General features: G+C 42.5%; 2 protein-coding genes across 3 annotated transcripts; both read right to left on the bottom strand.

The window, feature by feature from the left end:
- Positions 1 to 4587: 4587 nt before the first annotated feature.
- On the bottom strand, positions 4588 to 17450 carry timeless (timeless circadian clock). 2 transcript variants are annotated; one of them, XM_015959702.3, is made up of 30 exons: positions 17384 to 17450; positions 16789 to 16942; positions 16554 to 16707; positions 15957 to 16071; positions 15799 to 15861; positions 15606 to 15707; positions 15343 to 15498; positions 15131 to 15264; positions 13899 to 13986; positions 13634 to 13810; positions 12161 to 12378; positions 11983 to 12086; positions 11725 to 11894; positions 11522 to 11647; positions 11221 to 11372; positions 11020 to 11117; positions 10833 to 10947; positions 10555 to 10756; positions 10339 to 10478; positions 10142 to 10221; positions 9812 to 9935; positions 7062 to 7144; positions 6817 to 6971; positions 6519 to 6729; positions 6359 to 6427; positions 6090 to 6208; positions 5783 to 5987; positions 5327 to 5378; positions 5154 to 5242; positions 4588 to 5087 (listed from the first exon to the last, which is right to left on the bottom strand). In XM_015959702.3, the coding sequence occupies exons 2-30, from the start codon at positions 16868 to 16870 to the stop codon at positions 4963 to 4965; spliced, it is 3708 nt and encodes a 1235-aa protein (XP_015815188.3). In that variant the 5' UTR covers positions 16871 to 16942; positions 17384 to 17450; the 3' UTR covers positions 4588 to 4962. The 2 variants fall into 2 exon arrangements, with proteins under 2 accessions (XP_015815188.3, XP_015815187.3); XM_015959701.3 differs by having other exon boundaries at positions 17264 to 17429.
- A 2286-nt stretch (positions 17451 to 19736) lies between these two features.
- Positions 19737 to 25912, bottom strand: prph (peripherin). The gene is made up of 9 exons (XM_015959703.3): positions 25284 to 25912; positions 23858 to 23918; positions 23544 to 23639; positions 23196 to 23360; positions 22978 to 23103; positions 22677 to 22897; positions 20742 to 20794; positions 20513 to 20586; positions 19737 to 20430 (listed from the first exon to the last, which is right to left on the bottom strand). The coding sequence occupies exons 1-9, from the start codon at positions 25829 to 25831 to the stop codon at positions 20368 to 20370; spliced, it is 1407 nt and encodes a 468-aa protein (XP_015815189.3). The 5' UTR covers positions 25832 to 25912; the 3' UTR covers positions 19737 to 20367.
- Positions 25913 to 26405: the final 493 nt, after the last annotated feature.

Here is a 26405-nt window from a genome sequence, read left to right as displayed (position 1 = left end):
ACAATCTGCATCAATATCGGTATCGGCCAATGTCATTTTTTAACATATCGGTATTGGTTCGATAAATAAAACCAGTTTGATATTAACAACCGATATTTTATCCATTTCATCTCCATTTGTTTGCCTGTTTCGGGGGGGGGGGGATTGTTTAGTCATGTGAACAGTGAATGAAATCATCTCAGAACCGTAAATGTGTGTGTTGTGTGTACATAAATAACGTAAATTCAGCTTTAATAAGATTCATTCTATACAAAATCTTCAGATTTTAGAAGCATTAATGTCAGTATATCGGTATCGGCAAATATTGGTTATCGGCCATAACAGCGATCTTAATATCGTATCGGCCCAAAAATTTCCTATCAGTGCATTACTAGCAGAGACGAGGTCGCATCTCAACTCAGACACATGGCACATTAATTTTCATCCATGATATGTTCTTTGTGTTCGCTAACGAAACACAACTCGAGTGCATTCGGGCTTGTAAGTGATCCTTTTGGAAGAACTGGTTTAGATTTGAATTTTTGTGGTCAGTGCTGCAGAGGAGCGCGGGGGATGGGGGTGGACACCAGCTGCAGCTGTCAGGTACAGATGATGATGTTCAGCCTCGTCGTCTCATTTTTAAGGACAGAGAGAAATAAAAACTTGTAACAACATTGTGCTGCTGTGTCAGAAGTTGTGGCTAAATTTTATTATTTCCATTCATGGAACAAGGTGATGTTAAATTATGGTAAATACAACTTTAACCTTCGGCCGGGGGGTTCCTAAAGCAACTTGCACCGGGACCCAGCTCAAACTTGCTACACCACTGGTGAAAAGTTAGCTCCTTTTCCACCTTTTTCCCCTGGAGCTCACATGTTGAGTAATAACCAACCAAATGAATAATAGATTAAATGAAGCCGCGAGACCAAGACTGAGCGCGCTGATGTCTGGAGAATCAAGCAACAAGTGAGGAGGCATCCAACATGGCGGCCGCACTGGTGATAACGAAATGATCCCAAGCTAGAATAGACTTTATTGATCCCACAGGGGGGAAATTCAATTGAATAGAATAATTTGAAGAAAAATAAAAACAATACATAGACCACCTAAAGTTTGGGTCAGGACCCCACTGTGGGTCACAAAGAGCTACACAAGTTCTTGAGATGGTTTCCAGAAATTGAAACACATTTGAAAAACATTTACTGGAGCTTTATTTCAGGCACAATTGTTATAAAAACTCAACTGAGTGATGATGAATGGATATAGGTCAATGTCAGCTGAAGTGTTTTGAATTATTTAGCTTTTTAAGTGTGTTTGTATTGTCAAATCAGGTATCTGAGGTCACGAGTCTTAACTTTTTCTATTTTGTGGGTCTGAAGCTGAAAGGTTTGGGAACCACTGGTTTAGACTGTTGATAGTAATCAATGAAAATAACATTTTAACATTATTTTCCAGGACCTATATAAAGTTTTTATGTCAACAACAATAGTTGCTTTATGTGCAGGTAGTGATTTTGTAAATAACAATGAGAAGAATTCATGATGTAACTGAGAACTGTTTTACACTCTGGTAAGAGCCTTATTATTACAAAAATCCTCACTTAGGCCTAATAAGCCTAACATTCAGACTGTAATCCATGTTTGTGAATTAAATGTGAAAGGTTGCGTTTCAACCAGGAAGTTTATTTTGTTTATGTTTATTTATTTGGCAGACGCTTTTATCCAAAGCGACTTACAATTTATAACCTATAGGGCATGTTGTGATCTGTGGGGGAAACCGGAGTACCCGGAGGAAACCCACGCATGCATGGGGAGAACACGCAACTCCACGCAGAAAGGCTGCAGCCGAGTTTCGAACCTGCAACCTTCGTGCTGCGAGGCAACAGTGCTAACAACTGCGCCACCGTGCAGCCCTGTTAGTCAACGAGAGTACAAATCTGGTGATATGGTGCTAAAAGGATCGTCGTGGTAGATTCAGGAATGAGCTGCAGCTATAAAACACTTTCCCCCTCCAGAGGAGATGGCTGTCTGACTTTAATGAGCACACAAACAACTTCATCAAACTTGTGCCATTGGCAATCCACATGGGATCACGTGAAAGCACAAATGTTACTCATTATCTGATCTGTTTTCAGTCAAGTTCCAACTATTATTTTACCAGATTTTGAGCAAAAACAAGTAAGGGTTCCTCTAAATAACAGTAAAGTCAAGGAACTGTAGTCGTGTGAAACTTGGTACACAAAAACAGAGGCTGTCAGTTGAGGCCAGAGGTGTTTCTTCAAGGCGTGGAGCAGGAAGCAAACTTTAGTGTTTTGGAAAACATGACGTGCATTTCTTCATTATGATGATTTAATAGTTTTCCATAGAAGAAACAGGTTCCCTTTCCTGAGGAGATTCACTTTAAATGTGACTCTGTAGTAGCCTGGCAAGCCAGACTAAATAAATGTATTATTTAGTCTGGCAACGCTCCATTGACGGCTCTCGGTTGTGGGGCGGGTTCTACCGTTGTCTTTCAAATGATCTCCGCATGCTACTGGACAATGAATGTGGCATACTCTTGTTTCACTCTGTTGCATCATCCCACCCACCAGGCATATAGAGTGCCCTGATTGGCCCACAAAGCGGATAAAGCTCTGTGATTTGTTCACTAAGCAGATGGAGCACTATGATTGGCCCACCATTATGGACCAATCACAGCTCTTTATGTGTTTGAAACCCCTCTAGAGAGCTGTGATTGGCTAGCCAGAGTCCTGGTAGGAGCTGCGGAGGTTCCAATGGAGCGTGCCTAGACCAAACTTTGCAAAGCAAGAATTTGGTCTAGTTCACTAGGCTAACTCTGTAGAGGTGTGTTATGTGCAGCCTACTTCATACAATAACCTTTACTTGTCCATGCAATCGTTGTATTTCTCACACATAAGCCCCGTTACATCAGCGCATCGAGATGATTCTACCAACTGATTTTGTAATTTTGAGTTAGGATGGTCTCAAACTGCTTTCCCGTGCGGATGTGATGTAACCTTAACCTTGTGAATTCATGGACATCCACGTCTGCGCTCGCCTCATGACAATGTTTGTCAGGTCTCCCTTGGATCTGTGGGAAGGGGGCAGAACAGATGTTGGGGCAGGAAGTTCCTAATGTCATCCAGATGCGAGGACAGAACACCGCCTCTGACACAACTGGAAAACTGTCTGCACTATTGGTGGTGACTGCAAACGTGCACATGGTACAATATTAAAGCTGCTTTCCAGAGTTTTCCCCTTTCAGAAACGATGTATGATTTTTCAGAAATCTTTAAAAGCGATTGTCTCATCATGTACTGTGATAAAATGTAAGTGATACGTCTTTTTTTTTCACAGCCAGGAAGAGGACAGGGATTGTATCTTTATAGTATTTTCTAAAATGGGAAAAGGGTTACAACACAAACGGTTGTTTTCCGCTTGGTCCTTGAGCTCAACCTGTCTATTTAATATAGCGTAATATTGTTTTTGGATGGTAAAAAGTGCAAGGGTCAAAATTTGACTTTGTTAAAATGTTAAACTCAGAGAGATTATAATAAAAAATAATCATTAAAAATGTTTGTTCAGTGTTCTACATCTTTAATGTAAAACAGTAAATTTGGTCTCTTTGGTTCCCAAAGTCAGAGACTCTCTTGGTCAGCTTGCTCCTAACACCAAACCTTCTGTCAGAAATCTTGGCGTGACCTTTGACCCAGCTTTCACACTGGATTCTCATGTCAGTTCTCTTGTTCGCTCTTCCTTCTTCCATCTCAGGAACATTGCTAAGCTGAGTCCCATTCTGTCCCGCTCTGAACTTGAGACAGTTCTCCACACCTTCATCTCCTCACGCTTAGACTACTGTAACTCTCTTTTCACGTGTCTGAGCAGAACCTCCCTGAACCGTCTACAGGTGGTTCAGAATGCTTGTGCTCAGCTTCTGACCAAGTCCTCCAAACACACCCACATCACCCCGCTTCTCCTCCAGCTTCACTGGCTGCCAGTCAACTTCAGGGTTCATTTCAAGATCCTGGTTCTGGTCTATAGGGCCTTAAATGGACAAGCACCATCTTACATTGGTGATCTTCTTAGTCCCTACACCCCCAGCAGGTCCCTGAGTCCAGTGATCAAAGCCTACTGGTTGTGCAGCACCAGGCTAAAGACCAAAGGTGACAGATCATCTGCTGCTGTGACCCCCAGACTCTGGACCTCTCTCCCCATGAGCCTGAGATCAGTGGACTCAGTGGTCTCCTTCAAAAAGCAGCTAAAGACTCACTTGTTCCAGCTGAGTTTTGTATGACCTTCTTCACCACTCTCTCTTTATTCTGCTCTCCCCACCTATTCCACCTTCCTCAGGATCCACCGATTTCCCTCTTTCCTGTTCACTCTCTCCTTAACATTTATTTAATCACAAATGTCTATTTTTGCTCGTTTGAAATATATTTTTTAACATTTTCTAAATGCTTTTTTATATTTTAAGTTTTTTGCTTTTGTGAAGCACCTCGTGATTTTTATCTTGAGGCGCTATAGAAATGATGCTTTCTTCTTCTAAATTATACAATTGTATCATTTAAAAGGCCCTCTAGTGGTGAAACTACATACTGCTGCAAAAAAGGATTCTTTAGTTGTTTTATTAATCAAAACACATTTTGCTGACATATAAAAAAAAAGTCCAAATTTAAAAGCGATCGAATGAGAAAACAAACAACTTTTCTAAATATGGAAAAACCTTTATATGAATAACCTGGACAGTTTTTCTTAACTGGAAATATTAAGAACACAGAACAACCAGAAGTGAACAAAGAGGCAATAAACTATGAAAAACCAATAAAAAAAGTTTCCCACTGAACAGATTACAGAATACGTTTTTTTCAACTTTTCTTTGAGCCGAAGCTTTTTCCATTATTATTCTCTGCTGTCTGGACACCAGCCCTCGAGAGGGTTGAACCACTTTCATAAACTCCTCTCTGCAGTCCATTAAAGACTTCCACTAATCTTCTTCCTCTTCATCAATTAGGACCATTTTCCGCCTTCGCTTCACAGGAGCAGAGATATCCTGGTCCAAGTCTGCGTCACCGTTTCTGTCTATGTCCATCACACCGCTGGAATCGTTCTCTGTAAAGAAACTTGTGTCAGTCAAATGTTGTTAGAAAACAAGGTCCTGGTGAAGGAACAGAGTACCTTTCTCTTCCCCGTCATCATCATCATCATCATCATCATCATCCAAAATTCTGTTCCTGCTTCTTTTAGCGGAGGTTTTCTCCTGGGATCTGTTCAATCGAGAGGAAAAATGAAAACATTTTAAACGGGTCTCTGCTGAGGTTTCACCTTAAATGCTGCATTTTGTAACTGACCTTTCAGTTTCACGGTTTGTATCATCAGCAGCAGCTTTACCACACACGGGGGCTAAAGTAAAAAATAAATGATCCAAAACAATCAATTTATATTTAAACTTCAAAATACAAACTTTTAAAAATACGCCATCTTTAATTAGCTTTGTAATATTTATTTATCTTCAACACATTTCTTAGCTAAAACGATACAGAAATAATCCGTTTAATGGAATCTAAAGAGCTGGTGTGACGTTATTCGTTCCTTCTGTAACAAATCCCTAAACTAGCGTCATCTAAAGCTTTTATTAAAGCAATTCAAAAATGATCATCTTTACAAGAAATGTTCTCCCATTTGAAACTAGATCCTCAGACGAAGCCAAGGCTGCCTGTATGAAAGTGCTTCGTGTGTAAGGTGACACTTAGCTTAGCGTGAGAGCTGTAATTAAGCTGAGCTAAAGACGATGCTGCCACACTTGCCTGCATGCTCAGTCTGATGCTTCCTACCACGTGCAAGCAGCAGAGCTCTGAGAGCCTGGGACCTTTGATTGGCCGAGACCTCGTCCTCCTGAGGTCCTTCCTGTTTTTCGCAGTTTTCAGCTTGGCCCTCTCCTGGAGCCAAAGCTGCAGCTGCACTCCAGAGCTGATCTGGACTTAGCTTAGCTGGGATCCTCCAGAAAATCTCCTAGTTGCCAAAAAGTGCACATCAGATATTCTCATTTATTATCTCTTGCAGCGTATCAGGCTTTTTTAGATAATCCAGTATCACAGACACACAAAGACACACTTGTTCGTTTGCAGGCGGCCGGATTCCCAGTTTGAGTAACAGCTTCTGGAAGCGCTTGTTGTCCATGGCGTCTTCATTGGCCTCACCAAAAGGGACAAGTGGGACAGGCTGAGACACTTCTGTGAAATGGACCAGAAGTTCATTAACACTGATTAAATTAGCGTTGTTCCTCCTTCGTGCTGTTAACGATAACGAGAACCATCCCTGAACGACCATCAGGAGAATGTTTACATATGAAGTGTTGTTTATTTCTCCCCCTCCACACTCACCGTCATCTTTACGGTGTTCTGCAGTTTTGTTGAGCGAGTTCTGCAGCCACAACAACGATCCAGACATGCCTTTTACAGAAAAACAAAAAGCATCTCTGAGCTAAAGAACAGTAGTCATGTCCGAGTCCAACTAAGGAAGCTGAAGGTTAGCTGGTCTGACCTTCTCGTTGCAGTGCGTTCACCATGGTGCTTATTTCTGCTCTCTTCTCTCCTGTCAGCTGAACGTTTTCACTTCTTTTCCCACCCCTCTGGTATTTCTCTCTCTCCTGATCTCCTTCCTCACTATCCTCAGACTCATCTTCTCTCTCATCTCCATCCACAGAACTGTCTGGAAGGCCTTGTGTTATCTCAGCCAAGAAGTCTTCTTCAGTCTGTGACAGAAAACGTTTTATATTCACAATAAAATGATGCACCACACAAACACGATCCAGGACGTTTATACCCAAAAGTTCCTCTACCATTCCCTTTCCAGAGCTCTTCCCTTGAGCGCCGCGACTTCTCTTTTTATAAAGTTCTCGCCTCTCGGACACCAGGCCCATGCTCAGCAGCTTGTCCACCACACGTGCACGCGACCGCTTGGCCGTGAGCTTCTTCAGGATGTTACCCAGCACATCTGCGGAAACACAAATACTTCCTATTGACCCAAAACCCAAAATGTTGAGAGCAAGCCTCATCCATCTGATTCTATTTAGTATCTTAATACCATCAGAGTCTTTGAACTCTTCAAAAAGCATCTGAAGCTCCAACTCCTGCTCCTCCGTCCACAGAACAATCCGCGTGCCAATCCTTTAAACAGGACAAAAACACTTTAAGAATTAAAAGGTTCAATTAAATCTAAATATTCTGCCATCAAAAAGTATTTTTTACTTTATTTTCCTTAAAGGTTCTCATTTAATCAATACATTTGCAGTGGTCTCTAGTAGGAAGGAATGCCTTGTAAGTCATACTCAGGGTTGAAAAAAACCCACAGCGACACCATTTCCAGGGACTAGAAGCGAACCACATCACAGCTGAGCTTCAGGTGGCATGTACTGAGTCTTATTTCCTGATATTTGGACATCCATCCCTGGATTGTATAAAATTCCCTGGATTGTATAAAATCAACATGACTACCACTGACTTGCAACACTGATGTTTTATCTCCACAAATAACACGAGTTTGAAGGAGTGTTGCTGTGTGGTGGAGTTGCTAATGCTAACGGTTAGCTTCTGCAAGTCGAGACAATCTCTGATGTTTAATGGACACTAAACTAACAACAACCATCCTTGTTGCGAGTCCATGAATTTTAAAGGGATTAATGCAACTTTTTCATATTTTTAAACCATTTTCTTGTGCCCCACCCCCTATCGCCCTCTGTGGTCAGAATATTTCACTTGCAGCTTCACAGTTGCAGGTCCAGTCTGATGGACTTAAACTTGAGCTTACACACCTGGGTCCAGCACGTTTCCTGCATGTTTTAGATCAAGAACACAGCTGATTTGTTTAATTTAGTGATAAATCTCCCCTGTAGACACTAAAGAAGGCTGGGAGACGTTTCAGCTGTTAGATTAAGATTATTAAAGACGAACGCACAACGAGGAGATTGGTTTTGGTTCTACAAACGGACATGAGGGGGTGCTAAAAGCAAGCCAAAACTGCCTCGTCTCTCTGTAAGTGACACTGACGTAGATCTGTCAGGGTTTTTTAATCCTAGAGTTTCAACGTCTATTTTCTATCAGAAGCTGGCGCAGGAGGTACAGTGGGGCAAAAAAGTATTTAGTCAGCCACCGACTGGGCAAGTTCTCCCACTTAAAATGATGACAGAGGTCAGTAATTTTCATCATAGGTACACTTCAACTGTGAGAGACAGAATGTGAAAAAAAAAATCCATGAATTCACATGGCAGGATTTTTAAAGAATTTTTTTGTAAATCAGGGTGGAAAATAAGTATTTGGTCAATAACAAAAATTCAACTCAATACTTAGTAACATAACCTTTGTTGGCAATAACAGAGGTCAAACAATTACTATAGATCTTTACCAGGTTTGCACACACAGTAGCTGGTATTTTGGCCCATTCCTCCATGCAGATCTTCTCGAGAGCAGTGATGTTTTGGGGCTGTCGCCAAGCAACACAAACTTTCAACTCCCTCCACAGATGTTCTATGGGGTTGAGGTCTGGAGACTGGCTAGGCCACTCCAGGACTTTCAAATGCTTCTTACGGAGCCACTCCTTTGTTGCCCGGGCGGTGTGTTTGGGATCATTGTCGTGTTGGAAGACCCAGCCACGTTTCATCTTCAAAGCTCTCACTGATGGAAGGAGGTTTTGGCTCAGAATCTCACGATACATGGCCCCATTCATTCTGTCCTTAACACAGATCAGTCGTCCTGTCCCCTTAGCAGAAAAACAGCCCCAAAGCATGATGTTCCCACCCCCATGCTTCACAGTAGGTATGGTGTTGTTGGGATGCAACTCAGTATTCTTCTTCCTCCAAACACGACGAGTTGAGTTTATACCAAAAAGTTCTACTTTGGTTTCATCTGACCACATGACATTCTCCCAATCCTCTGCTGTATCATCCATGTGCTCTCTGGCAAACTTCAGACGGGCCTGGACATGCGCTGGCTTCAGCAGCAGAACACGTCTGGCACTGCAGGATTTGATTCCCTGCCGTTGTAGTGTGCTACTGATGGTGACCTTTGTTACCGTGGTCCCAGCTCTCTGCAGGTCATTCACCAGGTCCCCCCGTGTGGTTCTGGGATTCTTGCTCACCGTTCTCATGATCATTTTGACCCCACGGGATGAGATCTTGCGTGGAGCCCCAGATCGAGGGAGATTATCAGTGGTCTTGTATGTCTTCCATTTTCTGACAATTGCTCCCACAGTATATTTTTTCACAGCAAGCTGCTTGCCTATTGTAGATTCACTCTTCCCAGTCTGGTGCAGGTCTACAATTCTTTTCCTGGTGTCCTTCGAAAGCTCTTTGGTCTTGGCCATAGTGGAGTTTGGATTCTGACTGTTTGAGGCTGTGGACAGGTGTCTTTTTTACAGATAATGAGTTCAAACAGGTGCCATTAATACAGGTGAGGACAGGTGAGTGGAGGACAGAAAAGCTTCTTAAAGAAGACGTTACAGGTGTGCGAGAGCCAGAAATTTTCCTTGTTTGAAGTGACCAAATACTTATTTTCCACCCTGATTTACAAATAAATTCTTTAAAAATCCTGCCATGTGAATTCATGGATTTTTTTTCACATTCTGTCTCTCACAGTTGAAGTGTACCTATGATGTAAATTACGGACCTCTGTCATCATTTTAAGTGGGAGAACTTGCACAATCGGTGGTTGACTAAATACTTTTTTGCCCCACTGTAGGTGTAGGAGACTATTTTCATGCTCAGCCTGCATGAATAACTCAGACAGATTCTAATCAGAAATAATCATAAAAAATATTTTTTCCGTGTTCTAAGTTCTTACTTCTGTTTCTTTAGTTCTTTGGCGTTGTCCACTAGACCCATGTGCACCAGCTGAGTCACCACATGTCGCCGAGTGCGGGCGCTGTTGCTGATTAACGACAGGAGAGTCTCCACGATGTCTGGCACTAGAAACAGAAACGGTTTCTTGAGTTTTTTGTTTAAGGCGACTCATTATTTGTTTTACTAGCAGCGTAACCCAGAAACAACAAGTCCCAAATATGAAACTAACTTAATGCAACATTGTTGTTTATAATCAGTGAACACATCTCATCCTCCTGGTGGTCATCTCAATCTGGTGACTAGTAACACAACAATAAAGATCAAGGCAGACCTTCTGAGTCCCGGTGCTCCAGGTAGAGCTTCCGCAGCTCCTCCTCCTCTTCTTCGGTCCACGTTGGCTTCTTCCCCTCGCTGAAACATTTAGAACAATGACAAAAGTGACAAACATAAACACACAAGCCCTAGGTTGCATTTTTAGTTTGTAAACAACGTCTGCTTGATAAACACAAACAAAAGCAGAACTCTCACCCCTCCTTCCTGTAGCCTTCGGTCATCTCGCGTACAGCCCCCACGTTCTTCCAGAAGAGCAGTTCCACATACGCCTTGTTGTTCTGAGCCGCCACTGAGAAGAAGCGGTTCACCACGTACTTGGAGAAGGTCACTAGTTCCTGTGAAGGAAGAAAAACAGGATTGTCTCTCACGTCTGACCAACAGTAGATTGGAGAAGCAGCGGTACCGACGCACCTTGTACGCGGCTGCAGCTGGATCGCTCATGATTCGATTGAAAATGTAGAAGACCGACAGCTGGAAGAGCAGGGCGTCCATTTTCAGGTCGACAGCCAAGCGGTGCAGCATTCGCGCTATGCAGTGGTTTGTGTGGGGGGTGTTTTTAGAGTAAGACTTTAACAGCAGCAGGTAAGGACGTACGACGGCGGGGTTGGCAAACCTATCAGAGTGGAGATGAGACAGAAGCTGTTAGGAGACTGTACCCACCCAGAGACGACGCTTTTACCCTCGCTCACCTTCTGAGGAAGTCCAAAAAGTTAAACTCTTTTTCAGTGACTTGAACAGACATCAACTCTTCCTCTTCTAACTCGACTCCATCATCCTCATCCTCCACTGTCTCAGGAGGTGGTCCTGAAATTAAAACGAGGAGCTAACAAGCTGCACAGATGCAGCGGCGCTGGACTAAAGGCACATTAAACTCACTGGGCAGGTTGGCATGGAGGATCTGCTTGAGAAGCTCCAGTTCTTCTTCAGGTTCCACGTCAGCTGAACCAAACACGTCGCCCTCTGGCCACACCTCCCTGAGCACGAAGGGAGGAAAACCTCACTACTTATTCTCAGAGGAAGTCTAAACTCAGAAAGCTAGTTAGTAACAGTGTCATAAGAGGAGGCTGTTTTACTGACCTAGCAGCGCGCATCAGGGCCAGAGCTTCAGGTCCCAGTCGAGCCAGCAGCGCATCTTGAACTCGGACCACCGCCTCCATTCGCTGCTCCTCAGGAGGAGTTTCAGACGCGGCGTCAAAAGGCACGATGGTCTCGGCCAAAGAGTCTGACAGCTGAGAACAAATGTGTTGAAAGTAGGGTTCGTTAACAAACTACAGAAGAATCACTTGTACTAGTTCATAAAGCTGCATGATGCAGAATGCTTTCCCACGGCTCCCCCTAGAGGCCAGAACCCCCCCCCCCCCCCCCCCCCCCCACAGACCTGAAACCCCACAGCTCTCAGTTCCTCCTCCACGATCTTCCAGGTCTCCGCCAGCGTTTCTGGGGTTGATTCTGGAGGCAACTGCTTCCTTCTACTGTGAGGCTTCCTTCGTTTCACTTTCTTCCTCTGATTGGGGCGAGTTTAGATATAAACACCTCGGGTAGAGATAAACGCACACCTCAAAGAAGCAACAATGAATCTACCTGCACAATTAGATTACTGCGACCTTTGCAGAAGCGCTCCAGCATGCGCAGGAACAGATGCGTTGACTCAACCAGGTCTTTGAGGTAGGACTGCGGCTGCTTGGTTTCATCGTATTTTCTCAGCAGCGTCAGAAAGATCTCCCTGTACTCCATCAGGTAGAATATGTTACCTGTAGAGGAAACAAGCAAGGTTTCAACCCTCTAAACCGTTAAGATCTTTGTTTTGAGTCATTTTAAAGTGACTGGAGAGCATCTCACTTTTAATGACATTGGAGCTCTGGCGGATGCTTTCGTCATGTGAGCGGTCCATCTCGTTCACAGTTAGCAGCAGCTCTTGATAGGCTTTTAGAGCCAAATGCATCCTAAAAGAACAAAAACATGAGCAAATGATAAAAAGGCTTCGGTTTAAGTAACTATAAACAGCTGTCGGGCTCACCTGCGGGACCAGGATGTGGCCTCTTTGCGGTCTGTCAGCATCATTTCATAGTAGTTGGTAATGTTGCGTTCAATAAAATGAAACGCACGAATGGACATGGTCTCTGACACCAAGTCGGCGCGGAAACCGTTGCCACGGTTGAAGGCCATGAAGAAGCTGAGCGCCCAGAGGTAATAGGTCTCATCGTGCTGCTGAGTCTGCTCCCGGATCAGGTTTTCCTGGAGAGAAGCGGGAAAAACAAAGTTCTGTTGAATCCTCTGAGCTAAACAACTGACTCAGTCACAGAAGTTTTTTAAATAAATACTTTATAAAAACCTCAAGTCAGAAAACGACCTCCAGCTTACAAAGTCAATAAAAACCACAATTCTAAAAAAGCTGGAGGCCAAGTATGAATCTGATTCAGTGCGCAAATTAATGCGAAAATGCACTTTCCTCGATCCTCGTTACCGCGGCAGATATGAGCTTGATGACAACGCACTGGATGAAATCAAAGCTGAATTACAGGCTGAGATTGTGAGCTTAGAGGGGCAAGCAGCACCAGAAGCAGTGGCCATCCGAACCATAGAGGAACGAGCACAACCTGAACCCCCACGCAAAAAGATGTCTCTGGGGGCTCTCCTGCAAAAACGAGCCGCTGACGCTGCGCCGGAGGGTCCCGTCAGCGCAGAGCAACGAGCTGGAGCTGAAATAACAGCGTACTGTTTGGAACCTGTTATTTACGGGGACGAAGACCCTCTTCTCTGGTGGAAATATGGTGGCAGTCGTTTTCCCCAGATGTCACGACTGGCCCGGAGGTATCTATGTATTTGTGCCACCAGCTCACCATCGGAGCGGGTTTTCAGCACCGCAGGTAAAGTTGTTGGTCCACAACGTGCAAACTTGAACCCAGAAAAAGTAAACATGCTGGTTTTTCTGGCGAGAAATCTTAACTAGATTTGCTGCAACATGCCGTAATGCTCACACACCCGTGTGTGTGTGTGCGCGCACGCGTGTGGTCGTGTGACAGTTTTCTTTTTATAATTTTAATGCAGTTGTTTTGGTTGCAATAATTTTTATAATTTCAATGTTTATGGTTATTCAACTCTTGTTGACTGTTACGGCCTATTTGCACTGTTTCATGCTGCTCGTTGATAAGTTGTTCACTTGATTTGCGCACAACAGCGGTCCAGGGTTTTTACGTTGATTTATTGCTGTTGGACTGTTGACTCTTTGCACTTGTTTATAAGCTGCGTTTTTTGTGTTAATAAATGTTGTTAATAGTATGTGAGTTGCGTTGTTATTTTTTTAGTAATTGTTTGGTATTCGGATTCAAAAAGGTGAAGGTCCACTTGAGGCTTACGTCATACTTTTTAAGTATTCACGGTAATACTGTATACCGGGGTAAAATTAAGTGGAAGTTAGACGGTATTCAAATTTGGATACCGCCCAAGCCTACATGAAACAGAGAAGAGAATCACGCTGGAAGTGACTGACCTTCACCAGGTACATCAGTCGGTTGTAACAGTTCTCTAGAAAGTCGACACAGAACTCTCTGAGGAAGAGTCGAACGTTCAAGGCCGAGCGCCGCTTGTCCTTACATTCTTGAGCCCGTCGATTCCTCCTAGGGACGCGTCTCACTGCTTTGCCGAGGTCGTGGGTGTAATTTTTAAACTACAAAATAGAAAGTCAAATCAGCTGCAGCTACCTTAGCAGGAAGTTTTTCAAATGACAGAAGAGATACAGCAGGAAGACGACTCACGTTGTTGAGATTCTGGTGGTAGATCACATCTTTGTCCCCGATGGCTTTGAGGCCTTGAACAACGTAAGACCCACCGAAGCGAGAATGTCTGGAGGGAAAAGCCTCGACGATGAAATCAGCCATTTTTTCTTCATCTAAATTGGCCTTTAAAGGTGTGGAACACTTATTGAATCAATCTATTTACAGCGGTCACTAGTAGGAATGAACAGGGGGAAAATACCAGTGCACCATTTCCAGGAACTAAAAGTTACAAACATCACGGCTGAGCTTCAGACGGCAGGTTTTGGACTCTTACTTCCTGATATTTGGACATCCATTCTTGGACTGGATAACAGCAACTCGACTGTACCACTGACTTCCAGCGCTGATGGAGGAGCGTCTGCTGTGTGGTGGTGTTGCTAATGCTAACGGTTAGCTTCTATTAGCGGAGATGTTCTCTGCCGTTTCCTGGACGCTAAACCAACGACAACCTTCCCCGTTACAAGCCAGGACGGGTGAGTCCCTGAATGTTGTTCAGTGTGATGCAGATCGGTCAGGATTTTCAAATCCTCGAGTTTCACCGTCTATTTTCCATCAGAAGATAATGCGGGAGAAAGGTGTAGGAGACGATTTTCATGTTCAGCCTGCATGAAACACTGAGAGTGACTGATCATAATCAGAAATGATCATTAAAGTGGGTTTTCAGTGTCCCACACCTTTAATGTGTGTAGAGATTAATAAACAGAACCTAAAAATCTTACATTTTCTCTTCTTGAATATAAAACAGTGTGTAGAAGATGTTGTTTCTGCTACTTAAGAGAAGATTTTTTATGTCACAGCATCAAACCAGCTCAACTGGCATTAAAGCTCACTTGTAATTCAAAATAATAAATAAATGTCATAATAATAATAATAAATAATAATAATAATAATAAAATATTTGAATTTTTACATTCCCAACATTTCTAGTGAAACCTTTTTGGAGAAAACGTTTCATTGTGGTTATCTAATTAATTATTAACTTAATGTTCTTATTGGAGAAATGAATAAATATACTGCATCTAAAGAAGAAAATTCAAAAGGACCCAGTTGTAATGGACACAATCCTTTACTGGTTGCTGAAGGAGTTTTTTTTTCTGAGACGACAACAACTATAAAATGATTATGACTAACTGAGAAAGAGTCACACATTATTTGAAGAGGAAAGTCCAACTACTCCATAATCGTTACGCCGACGCCACGTTCATCATTACCTGGTCCCTCTCTGCAAGTTACGAGAGCGTTTCTCAGCGTGTTCTTTCTCCCTCAGTGCCTCCAGCTCCTGGGAATCTCTTTGTTTCTCTTCAGTTGATCGAGCATGACCGGCGCTCACCAAAGCCTCTGGCGTCTGGAAATGGACGCAAACAAAGTTCAAGTACAGAACAGATGTTAGTCAGACAGTAAAGCCCAACGGACGCAGTCTAACCTGGTCTCTGAACATGAGGGAGATGATTTCCAGCACATGCATGCTCCACTGCTGCTCACTCTGAGCACAGGCGATGAACTTGACCAGGTCATCAAAACCACTCATGTGAAGGGCCCACAGCACCCGGTCATGAACACTGGCATCATCGTCCACCTTCTATACAAAAGAGGTGACCACAAATTGGGATTTAAAATCTGGGAAAAGGTTGGAAAACAGCAAAAGCATTTATCAGATGAAACACGCATTTATTCTCAGAGACGAACCTTCTCTTCACAGGGGTCTGCAGGGACATGAAGCACGTTTCTGACCAGCAGCAGAATCCTCTCTATAAGCAGGTTGTCTTCTTCCTGTCTCTGCTCCCAGTCCTGAACACGACAAGAGAAGACCAGTAAATACAGAATAATCCATCAAAAAGAAATTAAAATAAGCACAAAAGTGTCGAGTTCAACGACGCACGAGTTGTAGGAGGCTGTACAAGGTCTCACTCAGAATGCCAAACACTTTCTCGCTTGCAAAGGCCTGAAGCAAATAAGAACAAAGAGTATAAATGCAAGCGTTGCTTTAAGGTAACTGATAAAAACATAAATATTCAATGTAAAATGTTAATAAGATACCTCTTTATAGGCTTGTAAATGGGATGTCACTTGCATAAAGTGATGCCTGAACACCGGGTCATCCGGGACTTTACCAAAACACAGCATGGCAGGCTGAGTAAGGTTGACCACAAGTCTGAAAAATGGAAAAAAAGGAGATTATTAGGGAGGCACAATTAATCAGCAGATGTTAGTCATTTTTTAACATATCAGTCAGATATATAAAACTGGGTTGATATTAACAACTGATGTATTTTCCATCTTGTTTGTATTTGTTTATCTGTTTCAGAGGGTGAGGGGGGTGATGGTATTTGTTTAGTCATGTGACAGTGATTATAATCATCCCAGAATCGTAAATGTGTCTTATGTGTACATAATAACGTAAATTCAGCTTTAATAATTTCCATTCTATAGAAAATCTGCTGCTTTTAGAAGCATCAACGTCAGTATATCGGTATCGGCAAATATTGGTTATCGGCCACAACAGTGATATTAATATCAGTATCGGCCCCAAAATTTGATACTGGTGGATCTCTAGAGATTATTTTTGTGTTTGAGGTTATTATTACAATAACATCTAAAAAAAAAAAAAAAGAAAAGCTCTGTTGAGGGTCACACCTGATGCAGGCATCAAATAAGGATTTGTCTTGTCTATACTGAACAATAATTGGCAGAAGATCGTTCTGAACGATCTGGCTTTCCCCGAGCTGCTGGCGGACATCACGGGTGTCATCTTCATGACGTAAATATCGGATCAGGTCTTTTACGCTCTCTGAGGAAAAAAGGACAACAGCTTAACAAAAGCTCTATGAGAACATGAACAAATCCATTTCTAGTTAAAAAAGGCTCTCACCCAAACAGTCTGGCTCCTTGTGATAGGTGTCTCCCTCAAGGTATCCAAGGGCACTGCAGGTTGCCAACAGTTCACAGTTCATCCTGAATGAGTTTACACAGCATCTGTCTGCCTCAGGTGTAAGGGTTCAGTCCAATCGGTCAAATCCAGCGACCTGTCAGGACACCAAGGGCCAAATTCTGTTTTATTTTTGGAACCAGGTCATGTACAAGGTGCATCAGAAATAATACACACTGATCTAGTTCACTTCTGGGTCACTAAAAGTGTGACTGTTACCGATGACGAGCTTTATTAAACACTTTCATCCACAAACTTAGCTTGAACAAAGAAAAAGTTAAGAAATGATGAATACTGATACAAAAGGCCAGACAAAACAGTTCATTCTCCTCATTCTGACGTGGTCGGAGCAGAGCTGTTAGCTTACAGCGGACACCAAATTAGTTCAACCGTAAAAACAAACCAATGCGAAGCTAACCTGTCCGCTCAGAGAACGCTCCGTGTCCGTAGCTGTTGTGTTTAACGTCCGTCTGTGACAGAAGTTTATATTTTCCTACTTTTTACGAAACGACGTCGTACAGCTGCTCTTAAAACATACCTGCAGCAACAAAATCTCGCGCCAAGACCTAAAGCGGAACCGGAAGAACGTCACCAGTGCGGTTCTGCGTGCCCTGAGTTTTGTATTTCAGTCAAAATAAATAAATACATAAAATAAATCAGGCAAAACAAAAGCGGCTCTTCGGACCTTCAGAAATAAAACAAAAAGTAGCATTTGAGCGACAGAATTTTTTAATCCAACGTACTAACGCCCTGCAGCATGAGTTTGTAGTTTCTAATCAATCAGATATAAAACTATAGGGCTTGGGCTCACACGTGATTATGTGTTGCATTCTGGGATATGGAGCATGCTGATGGTCTTACCAGTGTAAACAAACCATGAAAACAAACAGTATGTGGCAGAGAAGAAGCAGATTTGGGAGAAAGGAAGCATTAAACAACATGCTAAAATCCCAAAAGGATGCAGAATATACATGGACATGTTAAATAATGACGTCAGGGACAGGTATATGGACAAAATCAGCTGTATAAAAAGTTTAGATCCATAAAAGACCTAAGACTTGTCGCCGCAGTGCTGCATAATGGGCATTTTCGGCTATCTTGTTCGTGGTGTGAGCGGATGGCTACGTCCAGATGAGAGGTAAACATTTTATTTGCTGGTTTGTCTTGAAAAACAATCAAAATTGGCATCCATAGCATAGAGGTGTAACAGGAAAAGTTGTGTTGTGTGTCAGTGTGCCCGCATTAGCCTAATGGTGTGTGTGTGTAGCCTATGTGTGTGTTGTGTGTGCATGTCGCGATTGAAGGAAAGAAACAATATATAAAAACTGTACACCATCCGAAACATACCAGAATGAAAATATTTTGGAAGGTGATGTTTGGTCTCCTTACAGCTACGATCCAAGCGAGCCGACGAGACTTTGTTATGTTAGACACTTGGTTATGCCTCCAAGCAGGAAAACTGTGGAAAGTTAGCCTGTTTTCCCTGGCGATCACATGTTGCACCCGATGGTTGCACCCCACAACACAGCAATGATTTACCATGGTTGTGGAATATAACCGATCAAATGAATATTAGATCACACACACACACACACACACACACACACACACACACACACACACACACACACACACACACACACACACACACACACACACAGAGACATTCATACAGACATATAAATTATTTATTTAAAGGCACAGTTTTTTTTGAACGGGAAAAGCATAGGTGTATTTAGATTTCACAATAATGTATGAACTATTCAAATAAATAAAAAGCAAATGCAGCATAACGACCAGCAACAGAATAGAAATGCTGTTCTTTTTAACAGTTTGTTCTTTGTCTGAATAGACTTTTAATTTCATTATTTGTAATCTGCCTTTTGGTTTTATTGATGGTCACATGTGGTCTATAAGAGGTTTATATGTTTTTATTTAGGTCAACCGGATGTAAACACGAGAACTCAACAATCAAAACAATGAAATTAAAACCAAATACAAACAACTTACTTATTTTAGACATTCTCCCTCTCCTGATAATAACATTTTACTTACTTTGACATTGAATGTGCTACTACTAGTTTACCCGTTGAATTAATTATACATTCACTAAGATGAATACAATAAAGTTTCTCTCTCACCAAATAGAATATTTACTAAGAAATCACAATGTTACCATAGAAATACTACTTTGTATATATGTTGCATGTGTCTGTGTGTGTGTGTGTGTGTGTGTGTGTGTATGTGTGTGTGTGTGTGTGTGTGTGTGTGTGTGTGTGTGTGTGTGTGTGTGTGTGTGTGTGTGTGTGTGTGTGTGTGTGTGTTGGTGTGTGCGTGTATGTGTCTGCTCTGTCTTCTCGATCCCCAGTGAGTCGTGGAGGATGGCTGCTTATACTGAGCCAGGATCCTCTGGAGGGTTCTTCCTGTTAAAAGGGAGTTTTCCTCTCCACTGTCGCTGCATGCTTGCTTAGTATGAGGATTGCTGTAAAGTCACTGACACTAGTCAGTGACCTGATGCAATCTGCTGGGTTCCTTATGTAGGAAACTTTTTACTGATTGGCTTAATGAACTGACCTGTATGTATTGGAATGTTTACTTTGTGAAGTACATTGAGACGACTCTCGTCGTGATTTGGCGCCATATAAATAAACTGAATTGAATTAAAATTGCTCTGAGTCTTCATTAGATTATTTATTGCTCTTCTTTTGTCTTCTTAAATAATCAAATATTGACTGCACTGCTTCAGCTGTTATTGTTTTGTAGCACTGCTATTGTAACTAATATTGAATGGGGTTTGTTGGGCTTTGAAACTGCGGTGTTCAGGTATATTTATCATGTTGACAAAGATGTAAACATATTTCAAAGGTATAAATGTCAACAGAAAACCAGTATTAGCGCCAATGAAGTTTATTTGCACATACATTTTTATTCATTAACCGTGCTACATCATTCAAAAGCACATTTTGCAAAAGTCTATTTAGTTGATCATCTTTTCAGTTTCATCTTTTCTTGCCTGTTACATGTTCATTTATCATCCACATCTCCAATAAAAAGACAGTCTTAATAATAAAAGGGTAGCAAAGCTTCAAAAACAAAAGCAGACAGATTGAATTAACCTTATTCTGCCATTTAAGGTGTGTGGGGCAATAAAGGGCAGTGTCAGCACATTTGTTAGTAAATCAGTCTAAAATTAAGCACTAAAATCTTGTATTTAGCTACTTATTTCTGCCTGTACTTTAAATGTCTACTATAAATGTGTGGTAGCCTAATTCCACAGGATTGCACTGTAAATCAAGGCCTCGAGTGGTACAGTAATAAACGGCATAACACGAGCGTTTAGCAAAAGTTTGGTGGCTTACGTAGCACCAAGGTGATTCTCTAAAGGTTGCACCTTTGCTGAGGGATACATTGCTAGACAACAACACACATAACTAATGGGAATGAGAACTAAATGTGCCAGAATTCTTAATTTCTTCATATTTTTCTCTACCATGGCACATTGTCTAACTTCACAGCTTTTATCTAGTCGTCTATGTCGGTTTTTCCAGAGTCACTCTCCTTCTCTCTCCTGGATTCCTTCACCACCTGATGCAGAAAGAGAAACACACTGGTATGAAAGTTGACCACTTAAGGAAGGGCAATGCAGTTTTGCTTTAAATCATTTTACTTCTCCATCTCTGGTCTCCACAGTTTTAATCACCACAGTCTTCTTGCCCTGAGTTTCAGGAGCTTTTTCATAATCTTAAAAAAAAAGAAAGATTAAATCACAGATGACTGCTTTGAATTACTACAGACAGTCCTTCACATAATCACCCACACCTCCAGTTCACAAATGTACAAGACACACCAACAATTAATCCAAATTAGTTTTTAGAAATAAATGGAAAATATCTCACCTCTGTCACCAAGATGATTGCTCATTCCTACGTTGAAGATGGGAACAGAGATCCTGTGACAGAAACAAATAATTTCAGGCTGTTGTTCTGCAGTAAAATTGAATTTGCTCTACTTAAACTTAGCATGCATGTAATTTGGTCTGAAAAGACTCAAGAAACCCAACAAAAGAATTCAGGTTTAGAGCCTTGAAGTTGTGGTCTGATCCTTTAACCCTCCCACTGCCCAAACGGGTGTGACCCCGCGAGGAAAATTGACCATTGAGCAGGATTGATGGTTCACCCCTTGGGTCCATGTGGCAGGGGTAAGGAGTGAGCACCACCTCACCCTGCCACGTGGACCTCAAGGGATAAACCATCAATCCTGCTCAATGGTCAACTTTCCTCACAGGGTCACCCATAAAGAGAGTGGGGGGGTTAAGCCATCGGTGTCCAAACACTAATGAAGGTTAAAATTGCCACGTAAATAGTACTTGTGGTCAACAAACATTTTATTTTGGTTGCATTTTATAATAAGTAAATAATAATGACTTATTAAGCATTAAAGGTATGGGAAACTTGTTTAATCAATACATTTGCAGTGGTCTCTGGTAGGAATGAAGGCCTTGTAAGCCACACTCAATGCAAAAACAGCCCAGAATTTCTTGGATCAGCACCAACTATCCTGCTGCTGCACAGCAGGATTTAAAGTCATGTTTCCTGATATTTGGACATCTCGCCTCAGATTGGATAACAGCAACGCAACTCTACCACTGACTTGCAACGTTGATGTTTCATCTCCACAAATAACACAAGCCTGGAGGAGTTTTATTTTGTGGGGGTGTTGCTAATGCTAACATTTAGCCTAAACTAGTCGGGAGGTTCTCTTCTGATTCCTGGACATTAAAACAGCAACCTTCCTCGTCGTGAGTCAAGATGGGTGAATCCATGAATGTTAAGTGACAGTGTGACATGGATCTGTCAGGCCTTTCAAATCTAGATTTTCACCGTCTATTTTCTATCAGAAGCTAATTCAGGAGATAGGTGTAGGAGACAATTTTAATGTTCAATGAAAATACATATCTAAGCAGATATCCCCCAGTCCTGAGCCCTTTGTCCTGACCTTAAGGACAGTAGCTTTCTGGAGTTTTCCCCTTTGAGAAATTATGTATGATTTTTCAGAAATACGTAAAAGTGATTATCTTATTATGTACTGTGATATAATGTAAGCAACACGTCTTTTCTTTATTTTTTTGCTAAGCACGCCCCCTGCCCTGCAGAGCTCTGTGCAATAGGAAACTGAGCGCCAACCAGAACTAAACAACAGCGTTAGACTGCCACTTATGTGCTTCAAATGTAAGAAATACCTCGGCTGATGCAGAGTTGATTAACTTTTCACAGTCAAGTAAGTCTTTAAAATATAATTATATGAAAACATACAATACTTGTAAAACAGCGTGTTTTAGCTCGGTTTGTTGGCCACAGATGCACATTTATAAACAAGAAACGTGAAGTCGCCATCTTAAAAAAAACGCATCGACTGACTATTTGTGTGATATGCTTGTTAGCCACTAGATGGTGCCATCAGATAAGATAAATACTCCGGAAAGAGACTTTAATAGTTAACAATAATGATAATGTTAATAAAGGGACCCTTATTTTAAAGTGTCCCTGTTAATGTTTTTTACTTATTTAAAATAACAAAGATAATTGTTTATGTATTTTTTTATTTGCATTTCTCAAAAATAGTTCCGACATTGGAGCATCAGTACAAGTCTGAAAGAAGAAATGTTGAAAAGGGTCTTTTGACATAAAAATCCTACTGGTGAGACTAAATTCATCCTCCTGGAAATTCAGTCAGGGCCAAACAGAATCACCACCAGGGCGGCAGGTGGCCCCCGAGCCACACTTTGGACATGGTCAGTGTAATGCACGCGTCTTTGATATTTCTTCCCTCACCTGCTTTCCTCTCCCTCCAGCAGTTTACGGTAAGTGGCGATCTCGATGTCCAGGGCCATCTTGACGTTGAGGAGGTCCTGGTACTCCCGAAGATGGCGAGCCATCTCTTCCTTCAGGTGGCGAATCTCGTCCTCGAGTCTGCCCACGTTGTCCTGGTAGTTGGCAATCTCGTTGCCAAACTGGTCCTCCATTTCACGCATCTGCCTGAGCAGAGCTTCATTCTGGGGAATCACAGCAGCACAACAGATTTGGAGCAGTTGCGAATGCGTACCACACATTCATGAAGACGGTCTGGTCTTACTGTGTTCTTAAGTGCATCAATTTCACAGTTGAGGGACTGAATCTGCCTCCTGGACTCGTTGGCGTCCTGCTTGGCCATCCTCAGGGCATCAGTGTTGCGCTTTGCAGACTCAGTCAAGTCAACAAACTAATAAAGCAGCAAAAGAGGAAACAAAAATAAAGGAATGAGTATGTTTGTGTTCCTGTGTGCTCGAGAATGTGTCTGTCCCATCTGCACACCTTGGACTTGTACCAGTCCTCAGATTCCTGCATGTTCTTCAATGCAATGGTCTCATACTGGGCCCTGATGTCCCTCAGAGCACCAGTCAGGTCCGGCCTGGAGGTACTGTCCACCTCCATCTTCAGCTGCTGGGTCTGGACACTCACTTGGACATCTTGGATTTCCTGAATTTGCAAACAAACCAACTCACCGACACAGTAAAATCTATTTTCATTCATTTTATGATAATAATATTTGTTTCCTGTTCTAACAGGATTTAGATTACTGTTAGCATTTTAGATCAATTCTTTCCCAAGAGTTTTGCTTCTACAGTAGGAAACCACTGGCTAAGAGTCAGCATTACTTACTTCATCGTGGAGTTTCTTTAGGAATTCAATCTCATCCATTAGAGATTCGATCTTCCTCTCCAGCTCCAAACGGGACAACGTAGCATCGTCGACATCCTGAGTTTAGGAGACAAAAGAAGAGCTAAAGTGTAAATTCCCAAGAAGTGTTTAGTATTTGTATTTATTTTAACAGGCCAGTGCAGCCTTGAGTGATCAATACCATCTAAGGAATCTGCCCTGTCACACTGTGACTCTGTTATGAAAGTGCTGGAGGCGTAACAAAGCTAATCAATGAGTCTCATCATCAGAGACAGCCCAGCGACTCTGGCGTTTACCTTGCGGAAAGCAACCAAGTTATTTTCAGCATCAGCTCTCTTCTGGGCTTCGTCCTCCAACCTGAGAGCAGAGAACAGTTTTATAATGGGTTTTAACAGGAATTGCAATTGTATATGAGAATTAATTTAATTTAATGTTTTCCCTCTAATATCAGCCAACAGTAGAGCATCAGCTGGCGCTAAGCTTCCTGGATCCATTTGGGAATTTGCTGTCTCGTTAAAAGGAATTTGAGAGTGCAGACCTGCAGCTGCTCCTTTCAGCAAATGTTGCAGGTCAGCATTTCGCTGAGGTCGTCTGCACAAACCCGATTTGATTATCTAAACATACCTCCACCTTTAACTTAAAAGACTGTTTTCAACATGACTGTGCAGTAGCAGAAAAGCTTTAACCTTGACTTTTTGTTCTGCTCTAATAAATCATGTTCTCTCTTGTGTTACTCAGAATGAGCCATGACCCAGAATGCACTTCTCTCCTGATCAGCTTTTTTCAGATTGATCATCTCTGAGTGCAGCTGAACCCAGCTTCATCCATTCAGTCAGGCAGGTTCAACCCAGGATGGACATAGAGTATTAGTGGGTCCCTGGTTCTCATCTTTAATTCATGTGGAGTTACGCCGGGCCTTTTTTGTCCTAATGGGCTCTCTGGCACCATCCCATCAGTAAAGAGGGACACTGTCTGAAACACACCTAATGGAGTTATTGAGTCACATTGATTTTCCCCCCTGACACCCAACCCCTCTATCACCCTCTCCCTCTCTCTCTCTCTGCTCCCATTTCCTCTCCTCCTCCTCCCTGCTTCTCGGCCTGCCCCACCCAATGTCTGGTCCCTCCCCCCACCTCCTTTCTCTGCAAGCATGCATCATCGTGTGTCTGCTATTTAACAAATTCACATTTATATTATTTACTTAATTATGCAATGATTCCTATATCACATGGTTCTATTGATGATGTCATGTGCTGTTGTTTACCTCCATATCTCATGAAATAAATGTATCATTTGCAATCGCACATCACATCATTCTGCACACGTGATGTGGTGCAGCATCATGCTCTGGTGCCACGCCCAAATCTATCTATCTATCTATCTATCTATCTATCTATCTATCTATCTATCTATCTATCTATCTATCTATCTATCTATCTATCTATCTATCTATCTATCTATCTATCTATCTATCTATCTATCTATCTATCTATCTATCTATCTATCTATCTATCTATCTATCTATCTATCTATCTATCTATCTATCTATCTATCTATCTATCTATCTATCTATCTATCTATCTATCTATCTATCTATCTATCTATCTATCTATCTATCTATCTATCTATCTATCTATCTATCTATCTATCTATCTATCTATCTATCTATCTATCTATCTATCTATCTATCTATCTATCTATCTATCTATCTATCGTACTGACCTCTGTTTGAGGAGGGTCAGGTCATCGGCCAGGTTGTCCCTCTCCAGCAGGTACTGGTCCCTCTCTTTGCCGATTGCATCCATCTGACGCCTCAGCTCCCTGAGCTCCTCCTGGAAGAGCTCCGAGGCCCGGTTGGGCTGGCCTTGCTGGTACTGGCCCTTGTACTGGTTCAGCTCCTGCGTCAGAGCACCGTTCTGCTGTTCCAGGTACCTCACCTTCTCGATGTAGCTGGCAAAGCGGTCGTTGAGCTGCTGCAGCTCCGCCTTCTCATTGCTGCGGGTGGCAAGGAACTCCTGGTTGACGGCTTCAGCCAAGGTGAAGTCCACCTTGTCGTAGGAGATGCGAGGGGGCTGGGGGCTGGAGCGGGTACGCTGTTGCTGGTAGGTGGCGGGGCGGGACGCCACCATAGGTGAGACTGAGCGCATGTAGCGGCCTCCAGAGACGGGAGGGCGAGAAGATACGGGGGTGAAGGAGGACAGGGAGATGGGGTGTGGGCTTCCAAAGGTGCGCCTGTAGGAGGTGGAGGAATGCACTGAAGAATGGCTCATGGTTGTTCTGGCTCTGTTCTCTGTGGCTGTGGAAAGATGAAATGCTCCTGAAGCAACAGGACATCCGACTGAGGAGTGAGGAGGGTTTTATACTCTCAGGCCCTCTGAGCATCACACCTCCTCCCCCCTCTCCTCTCCTCACTCCACCCTTCCTTTCTTGCTCTCTCATCACCATACAGCTCTGGCCACTCCCTACCCCTCAGAGTTGGACCATGCCTTTTTCTGCAGTTTCACTGGTCTCCATCCATCTCCTAACCAGAAAAGCTGGCAGAAAGCCAGACCAACTTCTTAATTCTACTTTGATGTAAAGACATGTGCCTAATCTGTCTTCCCCTGGATTCTCATCCATAAATAATTTCAATCTGTTCTTATCCTGATTATCACAAAATCACTCATGCTCGTGCCGAGGATTTGATTTCCTGGTTCCCAGTAGAGAACCTGAAACTCTACCCTAAACCGAATCACATGGATGCATTGATTCAATTCTTTTTTCCGCTCGTCCATTTGTCTCTGTGTCTCTCTGCTCCCTGTCTGTCTCTCCTTTTACAGTAATGGAATACTTTATTGATATTCT

This window comes from Nothobranchius furzeri, chromosome 3 (assembly GCF_043380555.1).
Source record: "Nothobranchius furzeri strain GRZ-AD chromosome 3, NfurGRZ-RIMD1, whole genome shotgun sequence".
Lineage (NCBI taxonomy): Eukaryota > Metazoa > Chordata > Actinopteri > Cyprinodontiformes > Nothobranchiidae > Nothobranchius > Nothobranchius furzeri.
This window is presented reverse-complemented; position numbering and strand designations above follow the sequence as displayed.

What these genes read in the sequence shown, in the direction of transcription:
- prph (XM_015959703.3), bottom strand. Translation starts at nt 25,831, where the DNA reads ATGAGCCATTCTTCAGTGCATTCCTCCACCTCCTACAGGCGCACCTTT. An exon ending in TTGATGCACTTAAGAACACA is followed by an intron (nt 22,898 to 22,977) that starts GTAAGACCAGAC and finishes GTGATTCCCCAG; the next exon opens with AATGAAGCTCTGCTCAGGCA. An exon ending in TGGAGACCAGAGATGGAGAA is followed by an intron (nt 20,431 to 20,512) that starts GTAAAATGATTT and finishes TTTCTGCATCAG; the next exon opens with GTGGTGAAGGAATCCAGGAG.
- timeless (XM_015959702.3), bottom strand. Translation starts at nt 16,870, where the DNA reads ATGAACTGTGAACTGTTGGCAACCTGCAGTGCCCTTGGATACCTTGAG. An exon ending in CAAGGAGCCAGACTGTTTGG is followed by an intron (nt 16,708 to 16,788) that starts GTGAGAGCCTTT and finishes TTTTTTCCTCAG; the next exon opens with AGAGCGTAAAAGACCTGATC. An exon ending in GGCCGCCTGCAAACGAACAA is followed by an intron (nt 5,988 to 6,089) that starts GTGTGTCTTTGT and finishes TTTGGCAACTAG; the next exon opens with GAGATTTTCTGGAGGATCCC.